At 65.2% G+C, this 13,443-nt stretch overlaps 2 protein-coding genes across 2 annotated transcripts; both read right to left on the bottom strand.

The window, feature by feature from the left end:
* Positions 1-812: 812 nt before the first annotated feature.
* On the bottom strand, positions 813-8,533 carry RAB5B (RAB5B, member RAS oncogene family). Its single transcript, XM_069806414.1, has 6 exons — positions 8,426-8,533; positions 2,875-3,149; positions 2,172-2,323; positions 1,845-1,967; positions 1,630-1,723; positions 813-1,208 (listed from the first exon to the last, which is right to left on the bottom strand). Exons 2-6 carry the CDS (start codon positions 3,035-3,037, stop codon positions 1,093-1,095), a joined length of 648 nt encoding a protein of 215 aa, XP_069662515.1. The 5' UTR covers positions 3,038-3,149; positions 8,426-8,533; the 3' UTR covers positions 813-1,092.
* Positions 8,534-9,488: 955 nt separating this feature from the next.
* On the bottom strand, positions 9,489-12,484 carry CDK2 (cyclin dependent kinase 2). The gene is made up of 7 exons (XM_069806402.1): positions 12,290-12,484; positions 12,135-12,212; positions 11,598-11,718; positions 11,342-11,512; positions 11,133-11,234; positions 10,324-10,527; positions 9,489-10,226 (listed from the first exon to the last, which is right to left on the bottom strand). Exons 1-7 carry the CDS (start codon positions 12,403-12,405, stop codon positions 10,122-10,124), a joined length of 897 nt encoding a protein of 298 aa, XP_069662503.1. The 5' UTR covers positions 12,406-12,484; the 3' UTR covers positions 9,489-10,121.
* Positions 12,485-13,443: the final 959 nt, after the last annotated feature.

Here is a 13,443-nt window from a genome sequence, read left to right as displayed (position 1 = left end):
GTCCTGACTCTCCCGAGCGTGGCTGCGCTGTGACCAAGGATTTCTCCAGCCAAAAAAAACTCCTTTGGGAAAGCAGAAGCAAAAACTAAATCAGCATGGTGCCTCCTTCCCCCTCCACCGCCCCTGAGGGCTTGGGCCCAACAGGACCGAAAGGAAAATAAAAAACCAAGGTGCATCTTAATGGGACATTTCCACGACTAAAGTGCAAACCAGAGACATCCCTCACCTGCCACCGGCCCGGGGACAAACCGTGGAGCGAGAGAAGAGATTGACGGGTTCAGCACCACCAGTGCGGCTGGAGGGACATGGCTCGTGGGGTGGCCGCAGCAGTGACGTGCAACAACTCTATGGGCGAAGGTGGAGCAGTGGGGAAGGGTCGCCAGTGGTGGCTTCACGGCAATCAGTGCTCCCCCCGATTTCCCGCCACCCCCCCCCCACCCTGTAAAAAGCCCCCAGGCACTTCCGATCCTCCAGCAAAAAAAGGCCACCTAGGAAGAAATTAAGGACACTGCAGCTTTCCTCCCCCACCCCCACCCCTGACAGCCAAACAGAAGAAACGGGGGGGGGGGGCGGAATTAAGAAGAAATCCATGACAGACCCCCTCGGAAAAATCCCGTGCTTTCTGGAGGTCTCTGGTTCCAGCTGGTTCGCCACAACGTGAACCTCTGAGGCCGATGCTGCCACCTCCTCGGGTCTCTCCCCACCCCAGCTCTATGGGGAGGGTGGAAGGAGAGATGTTAACAGGAACCCAGATTTACCAAAGCAGAGAGGGAGGTGGGAGAGGGAGGAAGATGGAGGGAGAAATCAGAATATTAGGTCGCTATTTGCACCTATAATACAAAGTGAAGAAGAGTTTGTTTTTTTGGAAGTTAAGTCCCCGGCTGATCTAGTTCCACTGCCTTCGGGATGGTGGTAACGGGTGTCTGGTGGTGGTCTTGAAGCATTAAAAAGTGCAGTTAGAGGGAGCTCTCGGGAGGGTTTTGGTTCAGACGGGTTTCTCAGTGTGCCGTTATGGAGGTGAGGTGTGGTGGACGGGGATGGAGGTTATATCTTAGCTCTTCCTCTCGCGCGGGCGCTGGCGGAGGCTGCCCTTTAGTTGCTACAACACTGGCTCTTGTTCTGCTGGCTCTGCTCGTGCAGGTCCACGCCTCTGCTCCTGCCCGCCGCTCCGCTCGTGCTCTGGGGCTCACTCTTTGGCAGCTTCTTGGCTGGAGGGGGAAGACAGGCAAGATGGTGGCAGAAGCGGGACAGGGGCTCGCTCTGCGGCACAGCCCCACTGCTGCTGTAGCCCGAGGGACCTGGCAGGACCCTGCCTCGAGCGCAGCAGAGACTCTGAAGCCACCCCGGCTGCATCGACAAGGCCCACACGCTTCCCCAGGGGCAAAGAGCAGTTTCCCCTTGAGCTGCCCTTGCACTGAGCATCAGCCTCGGTGCTCAGCCCCGGTAGCAGCACTGCAGCCCATGGCGCAGCCGCTGCCGGGCCACGAGGAGCTGCGCTCACCAGAGGGCAGGACAGGCACCAGCTCTGCTCAGCCTCCCAAAAAGCTCGGGGAGGACGGGGGGAGCTACGCCGCAAGCAGACCCCCTTAGAGCCCAGCCTCGCCCCCCCAGCCGCTCCTGGAGCCTCACCAATGGCCAAGAAGAGGTCATTCACATTCATTGCCGTCTTGGCCGACGTCTCCATGAACAATAGGCTGTTGTCATCTGCATAGGCCTGCGCTTCCTGGAAGAAACACGAGCGGCCGGGTGAGGGTCTGGCGGCTGAAGCCCTGGCACATCTCCCGTGGCGGGGGACAGGCAAGGGAGCTCGCACCAGCCCAGCAGACCTTTGGGCCAACACTTACTTCATATTCCACCATGCGTTTGCTGGCCAGGTCAGCCTTGTTGCCTGCGAGGGCGATCACGATGCTGGGGCTGGCTTGTCTCTGCAGCTCCTTCACCCATGTCTTTGCCCGTGCAAATGTTTCCTAGGAGCAGAGGTGGGAACTCAAGGCTTGTCCCACTGCTGTGCTGCAAGGTGGGTGTCTTAGAGGGACCCCCGCCACGGCAAGAGCCAGCCCCGACTCCCTGCGAGGAGACGGCCCCCGGTGGAGCTCCCCCTGAGCAGCTCCCGGGCAGTTTAACCAAGGTGCCTCATGCCTGGTAGCCAGGAGCCCAGATGGGGACCCTACCTGGTTGGTGATATCATAGACCACGATGGCAGCTTGTGCCCCCCGGTAGTACATCGGGGCCAGACTGTGGTATCTCTCCTGGCCGGCTGTATCCCAGATCTCAAACTTTACCGTTGTGTCATCCAGGCAGACGGACTGTGTAAGAAACGCCGCTGTCGGGAGGAACAGGCAGCGTTAGCATCACATTAGCCACCCCCGCTGTGGGCAGGAACCCTCCCCGCACTCCCAGAAGGGATGTGGACCTGGGCGCACCCCGACCCCGCAGCCGGCTCCAGGACCGGCTGGGTGGAGGAGGAGCCCGTTAGTCGAGCCCGTTTGTCACACCGAGCCCAGGTTGCTGAGAAAAAAATCCCAGCTGCTCCGCGCAAGCGGTGTGCTTATCAGGGGATTGGCAAGGACTCCTGTGCCGAGGGACTGCCGTGTCCACTGAGGTGTCACCACCCACTGCCACGAGACCACAGGATGAGGTGCGGGGACTGTGGCTAGAGCCCAACTCGCACACGGAGCACCAGCTGCCGAGTGCTCGCACACCTAGTCACCGTACTGTGGCCGCAGCGTAAGGGCTCGGAGCCTGACAGGGGCTTGTATTTAATGGGAAATAAAACCAGTGCAAGGCAAAGCTGTGGCAACGGGGCTGAGGGCTCCTGACAGCATTACTTGAGGGTGTGGGACTACCCATGACGGGCACCTCTTGCCGACTCACCGCCGATGGTGCTCTCCTGGTACTCGTGGAACTGGCCCTTGACGAAGCGCAGCACCAGGCTGGATTTCCCCACCGCCGACTCACCCAGCAGCACCAGCTTGAACTGACAGATTTTACTGGCTTGGGACTGCCCGTTTGGCCTGGCGGCTCCTCGGCTGGTCATGGCCTGGGTGCTGCTGGCGCCGAGCGCCCTGTTAACCAGAGAGCCGGGAAGGCACCGAGGCGTCCGTGCGGAGCTGGGTGCAGGGTGCTGGCCTTTGATCCACTCGGCTGTCCTGGAAGGAGGAGAGAGTTGTCAGCATGCTGAACGCACACGGTGCAATACCCCCGTGTCCCCCTGGGACCGTACCACGGAGACAGGCTTTGCTGAGCTTTAGCAGGCAAAACTCTTCTCACCTCAAGCTAGAACACGGTCCTCGTTACAGGGTCTTTCCCCAGGGTCTCTCCCCCTACGCGGGGTCTTTCCCCAGGCACCCTGCAGCCGCACGTGGCGCAGACCCGCAGGCCACGGCTCCACTCCCTGAGCCTCTGTTCCAGAAGGATTTCACGGAGCAGTAAATCAGTCGGTAGGAGCTAATCCGTGAGCCAGGCGGACGGGATCCTCGCGGCCGAGGAGGCTGAGAGTGAGTCAGCAGTCCTCCCAGCCCTCCCGCTCCCGGCTGTGGCGAGCAGCCCCCGGGCCAGGACACGCCACGCAGCCCAAGCTGGGGCAGAGGGGAAGGGGCAGCAGGAGAACGGCTGGCCAGCAGCGAGCAGCTCCAGGCCTGGACCGCTCTTGTTTATGCGGCAGCTGGGGGAGATGCCACAACAGCTCCAGCTGCCTCCCCGCCAGCCGGCTGGGAGGAGGGGTTGGAAACAAACTCCCCAGCTCTGCCATAAAGTTCCTGAGCCCTAGTTTGTTTCTTTTAATCCCTGTTTTCGCTTTGTTTTCCATGCTGGACTTGAGCAGCAGGGGTCTGACAGAGCCACTTGGGCTGGAGGTGTGGACTGTATCCCCCTCCAGGATAAAGCACGGCCGCAGGCAGCTGGCCACATGCCCCACCAGCACCAGCACGACGTCAGCTGGGTGGCTCTGCCGGGCTGGAGTTGCCCGCTGCCCAGCAGGCAGCTGGCGCTCGCGATCCCTGCCCGCAGAGCAGGCTGCCCGCTCAAATCCAGGTGTCAGCGAGATCAAGCACAGCATCTGGAACAACACGGCTCCTCAAAGCCCGAGGGGGTGGGCACTGAACCTGCGGGTCACTGGGCAGCCGGAGTTTTGGCTTCTGTGGTTCACACGCCCAGAGAAAGTGGGAGAATGCAGCATTTGTATTTTTCTTTCGGAGCTAATGTCACTCTGCCTTGTAACACTCCAGTCCCAAGGCTGCGGGGCTGCAGAGATTTGTCTGCGCCAGCGGGGGCAGGCGGGCAACTGGACAAGGATTGCAGAGACCAGAACCAACAAGCGGAAAGTTGTTTGTTGCCAGTTCCCCTTTCCCATCTGCCTGAAGACGTAAGCAGGACTAAAGCCAGACAAGCTCAGCAGGAAACACTCACTAACCACAGCACTTGTGCGGCACGGACCTTGGCCCAGCCATTCCCGGACCCCTCCAGAAGGGGGATCGCTCTCACCTCCCCGAGGCGCAGCAAAGCCCTGGAAACACAAACTCATCAGTGCGATACTCGCCCGGGCACAGGGAATGCCGCCTCCCTCCTCCAGCACTGTTCGGGAGAGGGAACAGCTCAGCAACGGCCTCGGCAGCATCCTAAGCACGGCTCGGCACGACCTGCCGGGAAGCAGCCGGTGCAGCCCAGCCTGCCAGACTCCTGCCAATTCTCTTTGGTTTGATCCAGAAAGGCATCAGGAGAACTCACACAGGATGAGGCCAGGCATGAATGAAGTTCAGGATCGCTCCAGCCAAGCATTACTCTCACGAGCTTAGAGGCAGGGCTAAAGATTTTACAAGTATTTACAACTATTCTGAGCAGAAATCGCCGTGCCAGCAGCAACGCAGCCCATGACGAGGCCAGGGCAGGGAGCAGGACGTGCTCCAGCAGCAGCACCAGGACACAACGATTGTTTCAGCTCCAGCCATGCTTGAACCCCAAAGCATGATGGGGAGCCCAGCTGCACCTCACCAGGACCAGCCACCGCAGCTGCCCCAGCACCTCACGGCTGCCCAGACCCGGTGTAAGCCCAGCATGGCCACAACCCGCAGCTCAGCCCTCGGCCTTCCTCTGCCAGTGAGACCAGCTCCTTCCCTCGCCAATATTGTGCTCCGAAGTAACCGCTGCTGGAATCTGCTTTGGGAAGAGATCTGCCTCGCTCTCTCCAACTCTGTTCTCACTTTCCTTCTCCAGCTGAACCTGGCGCTGCCAGGGCTGATCCCTTCTGCAGGCCAGGAGCAACAGCCTCGCTCCCAAGCCGGCCCCAAGCATGCCCTGGCTCCCTCCTTCCTCGGGGTGACTTCCCTGCCAAAAGTGCTCTTCTCACCCAGCTGTGCTGCACCCCACTGCTATTTCGGCAGCAGCCCGGGCTCCTGGCAGGTGCAGAGGTTGAGGGCACTCACACAGACCCCAGTCCCATGACACGAGGCAGGAGCTCAGTCCACAGAGAACTCAGCACCACCACACTGTTAGATCTCCACCACCCGCTCGTTGGGGATTTACACCACCGTTGTCCTGCTCTGCAGCTTCAGCTGGAGCCGCGTGGCAAGCGCCCGGAATAGACTCTGTGCTTATTTATACGGGATGAACTGCCAGGCACCCACAACTGCGGATGAAGGGTTCCAGCTTGGAGGGGGACGGTCCCGGCACAGGTGAGCGGTGAGGCCCCAACACAGACAGGGACTAGCAACAGCTTCACCACGCACCCGGCCTCACACCACACCTCTCCTATGGCAGCTGTTCGGCACAAAGCCCAAGTCACCTATTCCAGGACCTCAGGAGCCATGTGGATCCTGGCCATCTGCGGACCCCTGGCATCGTGTGGGTCTCCTCATCCTCCTCCTTGGGACAGCAAGGTGGGAGCTGCCTCCTCCACACCGCTCAGGTGGGTGCTCCAGGGAGAGCTCTGCATGGACCGAGCTCCTGGATGAAGCCATCGCTGTCCCATGAAGCCACCGGCTGCTGGGAGCACTCCAGGGTTTGCTGGAGAAATGGCCCCGAGGCTTCAGCTGTCCTCACCCAAGCCGCTGATGTCCAGGGCTGGACGGCTCCGTCTTCACCCCCCTTCGCTCAGCAGGACCCCGAGTCACTGCTCAGGCATGGCTGGCCCTGGAAGGAGCCACTTCTCCTGCCCAGGAGCTCCTCCAGGATACACACGCTGAAAGCACAGTGGCATGAAATCCCGCCCACACCAGGGCTCCAATGAGGGATTAAGGAAAATACAACGACCTGAATTCAGCTTTGCTCAGACGAACCTGGGCTTCAGAAGATCCACAGACCCTCAGGACAACCAGATATTCCCACTAAAACATCACCGCACCAGGTGAAAGTTGACTATATGTCAATCTATAGAAGTCTGCAGCTATTTTTGGCACGCTTTCGTGTCACAAGCAATTACTGTTAGCTGCTGGTTGAGCGAGATTTATGGTGCGACACAGCAAGCACCAACAACCACGAGCGGAGCTAGAAAACTTGCCAGGATGAATCCACTCCTCCCCTGCCGTGGCAGCAGAGGCTTTCCCTGGCTGAGGGCTGTGCCCGCGCTGGCAAATGGGTCGACCGGTGCCTGACGAGGTTCAGGGAGTCTGAGGCCGCCTCGCTCCGTCTCCTCCCAAACGCCGCCCAGTACAGCCCTTCCCAAACAGGATCCCAAAAGCTCCCACAGCCTTCTCATGCCGCTGGGACGCAGCGTTCGGAGGCAGCGTCTCGCACGCCTGCCCAACCACTGGCTGCCCGCATCGCCAGGCCTGCTGACCCCCTCGGCCGAGTACGCCGAGGGCCGTACCGGCTGAACCGCGCTCGGGAGAAGGGGGCATCCTTCACAGGGGAGGGTTGCAACAGCCCGTCTGGGCTAACTGCTTTCCTGTTGCCAGCGGTACTTTTCCTATGTCCCAATCGCGCTCAAGCAACCACCCAGAGGTGCACGGGGGCTTGGGCTGCCACGGATTTGCCCAGCCAGTGCCGGAGGGCTCCCGGTTACGGTGGGAGCCCGGCCTTTGCCGTGCAGGCAGACAGCTCGGGCTGAGGAAACTCTGGCTCGCAGAGCAAAGCTGAGCCGGTACAGGCCAATGAGCATTGAGCATTGTACAAAGTCATCCTGTGGCTCTCATCGTTAGGTATCCCTCCTTAATGAAATATTAAGATCTTGTGACTCAGCCAGCTCCGACGGCTCGGTGACACGAAGGTGTCGGCAAGCTTCCACAGAGGATGGTGGAGACCCAGCTCTCCCCCAACCCACGTGGCACATAAAGCCTGCCGGTCACAGCTGCCATACACAAACTATCGCACGGCAAAGCCGGTTCACAGCCCTGGTCAAGGAACAGGCTCCGGCCCTGCTCGGCTGCATGCCATCCCCCCACGCTTCAGCCAAGATAGCACCGACACGGGCTCAAGGCCACCTGGGCAAAGCTTCCCATCCTCCCAGGAGGGATCCAGGCCCTGCTCCGGCACCGACGCTGCAGGTGCCCGGCACAAACAGCGAGTCCTGCACGGACTAGAGGGATCCGGCCTGGCCTGACGCCCACAGCTGGGGGCGGGGGGGGACAGGAATGGCACCGCTGCCGGTGATGCCCTTTGGAAGAGGAGCCCGGCGGGCGGCTTCTCAGAGAGAAGAACAGCATTTATCGATCCGCTCTTCCACAACAGCGCCAGGTCCCTCCATCTTCCACCGATTTGGGTAGCTCCCGCCCTGTGCTGGTGGGCTCGGCGCCTGCTCAGGCAGTCCCGACTGAGACCCTGCATGCTGGGGACAGGGTCGCTCGCCCCATTTTTAGCCCCCGGGGTGGCCAAAACCACAGCCCAGGAGCCAAACCCACGTACGGGTCAGCGCCTCCGGCGGATTTCCTCGGAACCAGGCGAGGCTCAGGAAGCCCAAGCTCCGGGCGAAGATGCCGGGGAAGCCCCTGCTGCTGGAGGAGCCGTGCCTCCGACACGGAAACCGGTGGGAAAGTCGAAAAAAGCGTCAGACATGGGTCCCGTTAGGGCGGCCTGGGAGACGGGCAGCCCCAACGGCGAAAGCCGGGGCCTCTCCGGAGCCTCGCACCCTCTGCCCGCACGGGACGGCTCGGCCTGGCGATACACCAGCCTGGCTGACACGGAGGGTGGAACGGGACCCGGGACCCCCCCCCCCGCAGCCCCCTCCCGAAGGGAGCCCGGTCGTGCGGGGCCCCGAGCCGCAGGAAGGGAAGGGCGGACCCCCACAGCGGGGGCCGGGGGAGTCTGGGCGGGCAGCTCGGGGCCCTGGGCCTCCCCCAGAACGGGCGGCGGCCGACCCCCCCCCACCTCAGCCCCAGCTCGGCCTGGGGGTACCCGACCCCCTCATCCGCACCCCCGGCCCGGCCCCATCCCCAAGACCCCCCGAAACGCCCCCGAGCCCCGGTACGAGCCCCGACCCCCCCCCCCCCGGTACCTCGGCGCCCGGCCCGGCCCTCCCGTCGCGGCCCCCTAAGCGCACAAACAGCGGCTCAACCAAACCCTTCTGGCGCGGGCGGGATTAAGAGGGGTTTCAGCCAATCGGTGAAGAGGAACGGGGCGGAGGGCACGCCTCTTCCTCTCGGCAGGGCCAATGGCAAAGCGGGGGAGAGGGTCAGCGCCCCACCCCGCGTCGGAAAACCAATCGGCGGCGGAGAGCGGGCGGATGGGCAGTAGGCTGGCCAGTAGAAGTGAGGAGAGCGATCGGCCAATGGCTGGGGAGGAAAGTCGTGAAGAAGGCGGGGATTGAGCTGAGTGACGGGGCGTGAGGCCAACGGGAGGCGCCGCCGCGCGGGGGGGGGCGCTACCAACAACAAATAAGGTGACCTAAGGGGGAGGACCCCCGCAGCAGCGGGAGCCAATCGGAACTCGGGAAGCCCCGCATGGCCCAATCAGTTGGCAAAAGGCGCCCGACTCGCCCAACCCGAGGCCAGCGGCGCGTGAATGACGCCGGGTGCCTCGCGGCCAATCACGGGCGCTGTTTCTCGTAATTGACAGCCCGCGGGACAGAGGCCGGGAGGGCGCGGGGGCCGCTGGGAGCCGCGACCTCTGACCCACCCCCGGCGCGGCTCCGCGTCCCTGAATGCGGCAGCGCCCTCGCCTGCCGGGGGGCGGAGCCCGGGGCGGCCAATAGCGGCGCTCCAGAGCGCAGGTGGGCATGGCCACCTAAGGGCGTGGCAGAAGGGAGTGGCTTGGCCGCGGCGGGCGGAGCCAAGGCCCGGGGAGCACGCCACCAAGCTCGGGGGGGGGGGGGGGGGCTAGAGATACGGGGGGGCTCCGAGGCGGCCTGTGGGGGGGCCAGGCGCCATTCAGGGCCCAACACATATGGGGGGGGGGCGGACACGGGTGGGAGAGGCCCCTCCGGGGGGAGACAGGTCCCACGGGGTGATGGTGTTACAGCCAGCCCCCCCCCCCCCCCCCACATACCCCCTCCCCCCCCCGCAGGCGCCACACACAGAGTTTGACATTCGGTACGAAATTGCAGAAGTTACAAAAGTCGACGAGAAACCTGCGGCGGGGTGGGGGTGGGGGCTCTAGGGGACACGCTTTGCGGGGGAACCCCCATCACACCCCCCCCCGGAGGCAAAACTCCCTTCCCACTCCTGTAGGGCAGTGGGGGGGAGTGTATGGACCCCCCCGGGGCTTCACCCCCAGCCGGTGCCGCGCTGAGGGACAGTGGGAAAGAGGAGGATGAAGACGGGGGAGAGGAAGGCGCTCACCCCCCCCATGCTGGTCCCAGGGCCCCCCCACCCCAAGGGGCCATAAGTGCCAAAAGTCCGAGCAAGGGTGGAGGGGGCCTCGCCACACTGGGGAGCGGAGCAGGACGGTCCCCGCTCCCTGTCCCTGGGGGGGGGCCGCCTGCGCTCCGGGGGGGCCGTGGCAGCTGCGGGGGGGCTCTGCCCAGAGCAGTCCCAGGGTTGAGGGCAGGCAGGAGGCGCAGGGGGGGTCCCAAGCCCCCGGGGACAGATGTCGCCTCTCACAGTGCAGGGACAGGGGTTCCATTCAGGAGGAGGGCACGGCAGGCAGCGCCCCCCCCCAACTCCAGACCCTCGGTGGGCAGCAGGCAGCTGCCGGTCCCATCCCGAGATCCCGGCGAGTGCGGGCAGGGTCCGGGGGGGACACGGTGGGGCCGCTCAGAGGCGCAGGTGGGGGACGGCCCTGGTGACGTCGTGGAAGAAGGGGTGTCCCAGCGCAGCCTTGGCCGAGATCCGCTTGTTGGGGTCGTAGTGCAGCATTTGCTGGGGGGGGGGAGGAGAAGGGAGGGAGGGGGGGGGACGGTGAGGGAGGGGGGTCCCCATCATCCCCTGCGCCCCCGCCCCCGAGCCCCTCGCTCACCGCCAGCAGCTTCCGTCCCTCCTCGTCCAGCGGCGGCACCACTTTGCCGAAATCCTGCCGGGCCCATTTGGGGAAACTGGGCTTGTAGTCGGGCATGGCGGTGACGCCGGGCCAGGCCGCCTCGTCCGGCGTTCCCAGCGTGCGGAAGATGCGGAAGAGCTGGTCGATCTCCGAGTCCCCGGGGAACAGAGCACGCCGGGTGATCTGAGCATGAAGGGGGGGAGAAAAAGGAGGGTCTGCCAGGGGGGCTGGGGACACCCCCGTGGGGGAGTCGGGCGTCCCCGAAGTGCCCCGTGACGCCAGGGTCCTGGTGACCAGTCGCACCCCGAGACGTCCTGCCCTTTCCAAGCCAAAGGTCGCTGGATGGCGGACGGGCGTGGGCCCCCCCACCCCGGGGTGGGAATCACACGCAGCCCCCACCCTGTGAGCTCTCACACCAGCCCCTCGTGACCGTCCCCACGGTGGGAGCAGATCCTGGTTTCCCCGGGGAGCGCCGGACGCTGCGGTCAGCCGCGTGACGTGGACCCCGAGGTGGAGGGAGAGCTCATATGACGCCCAGCCAGCGTGGCCCCCTCCCCAGCACGCACAAAGCCCCTTTTATTCCCGGGGTGCTGCGGCAGGCGTCAGCACCGTGCCCTGGTGATGTCAGGGCTGCGCCCCGGGGAACCACGGTGTCAGCGGGATGGGACAGGCAGAACCCGCCTGATAGATTCTGGGCTCGCCCCGATGCGCAGGGAGCCTGGTGTCACCCCAAGGGGGGTTTGGGGCCGGGCACCCCCCTACCCGTCGCCTCACAGTCGGTCACCCACCATCTCTGCAAAGATGCAGCCCAAGCTCCAGATGTCGACGGCCGTCGAGTAATACTTGCAGCCCAGGAGGATCTCGGGGGCTCGGTACCAGAGGGTCACCACCTGCCACGGCGGGGCACACGATGGGCAACCACGTCCCATCCCGTCCCCCCGCCAAACCCGCCCCCCAACACCCCCCTGTTGCCACATTCCCCCCCCCCAACACTCACCTCGTGGGTGTAGGTGCGCACGGGCACCCCGAAGGCGCGAGCCAGGCCGAAGTCGGCCAGTTTGATGGCGCCGTCGGCGTTGATGAGCAAGTTTTGGGGCTTGAGGTCGCGGTGCAGCACGCGGTGCGCGTGGCAGAAGGCCAGGCCCTGCAGCAGCTGGAACAGGTAGCTCTGCGGGGACAGGGGGGTTCAGTGGGGCCAGGACCCCCCCCCACACCCTGCTCTGCCACCATCGTGCTCCCCCCCCCCCCGGCACCTTGATGAGGGGCAGGGCAATGCCGCTGATGGAGGAGGAATCCATGAACTTCTTCAGGTCCTGGTGCAGGAACTCGAAGACCAGGTAGAGCTTGTTCTCTGTGTGGATCACGTCCAGCAGCCTGGGGGAGCACGCATTGCCTGGGCCGGCGCCAGGGTGGGGGGATGACGGCCACGGGACCCCCCATGGCCACGGCTCCCCACGGGGGTCCCAGCAGCCACAGGGTTTTGGCACAGCCACAGGGTTTGGCATGGCCACGGCTCCCCATGGCCACGGGCGTCCTGACAGCCATGGGGCACCCCACGGCCACGGGACCCCCCCACGGCCCCGGATCCCCACAGGGGTCCCAGCAGCCAGCGCGTTTCAGCAGAGCCACGGCTCCCCACGGCCCTGGGGGTCCCCCTGGCCCCCACCGAGGCACCACCGGCACAGAGCCAGGCCCACGGCACGGCTGGGCTCTGGAGACCCCCCCCCCACCCCCGGCCCCATCGCTTGTGGGGTCCCCCGGTGTCCCGTCCCGTCCCCCCCCCCACTCACTTGACGATGTTGGGGTGGTTGAGCTCCTTGAGCAGGGAGATCTCCCGGATGGCCGTGCTGGGGACGCCCTCGGTCTCCCTGCGGGGAAGGCGGGTCAGTCCCGGTCCCCGGTGTGTCCCCCCCGTCTCCGGTTCCCGGTGCCCCCCCCCACTCACGTGTCCAAGCGGATCTTCTTGAGTGCCACCACCTCCCCCGTGACCTTGTTCCGGGCCTTGTACACGACGCCGTAGGTGCCCTCCCCGATCTTCTCCACCTTCTGGAAGTTCTCCATGGGGGGGGCACGGGGGGGGAGGGACACGGGGACACGGGACCGGGCGGCGGCCCCGGCGGGCAGACCCCGGGGGGGGGGAGGGGGGAGGGGAATGCCCGAGGGCGGTCCCGGGGGGGGGTGTGTGTCCCGGGGGGGGAGTGTCCCCGGGGGGGGATGTCCCCGGGGGTCCCTGGGGGGGGGGGGGGTGCCGGGCGCGCGCGCGGCGGGTGGAACGATCGCGGCCGCCGCTTCCCCCCCGCGCGCAACAATGTTCCCGCGGCCCCGCCCGCGCCGCTTCCCGCCTTCCGCTGGCCACGCCCCCCCCGCCCCGACCCATTGGCCGGGATCGCGGTGTCGTAGCGGGCGGCGCGGGAGATCCCTTAAAGCGACAGGCACGAAGGGAAGGGGGGACCCGGGGCGGAGACGCTGCTGGGTCACCAGGCGGGGACGGGACAGGGCACCGGAGGAACCGTCACGGGCTCAGAATCGGTCCCCCACGGGCGGGGGAGGCATCACGGAGGGGGGGGACACTCACGTGACACGCGGGGTTTTCGGGGTGCTCAGGGGTCCCGCACACGCAGTTCCCACGGGCACGGTCCCGCACGCACCATCCCACGCCCGCAGACCCCCCACGCGGCTGCCGGGCACGAGTGGGGACCCCCCCCAGCCCCGGGTGGGACCCTCTGGGCTGGCGCTGGGGCCGGTTGGGAGCTGGAAACAGCCCCCCCCTCCCCCCAGCAGGAATGGGTGGGGGTCCCTGTGTCTGTCCAGGATTGGGGTCCCCCTGTGTACGTGCGGGATCGGGGTCCCCCTGCCTGTGCACCCCACCCTGCAAACCGGGGTGGCCTGGGGCTCGGTGGGTGGTGGGTCCCCGTCACATCTATATGGGGCCAAATCCGTGACCCTGGGGTCACTCAGACAGTGCTGAGAGTGGGGGGCAGCACCCCCCCATTCCCCTCCCTGAGCTGGGGGCGGGGGGTGTCTCTGTGTCCCCCAAGAAGGACCCCACCATTCCCACCCCCCTCCTGGGCAGAGCTGGAGCGTGTGACCGGGGGGCCG

This window comes from Haliaeetus albicilla, chromosome 18, assembly GCF_947461875.1.
Source record: "Haliaeetus albicilla chromosome 18, bHalAlb1.1, whole genome shotgun sequence".
Lineage (NCBI taxonomy): Eukaryota > Metazoa > Chordata > Aves > Accipitriformes > Accipitridae > Haliaeetus > Haliaeetus albicilla.
Note: the sequence above shows the minus strand (reverse complement) of the source record. Positions and strands in the feature narration are given on the sequence as shown.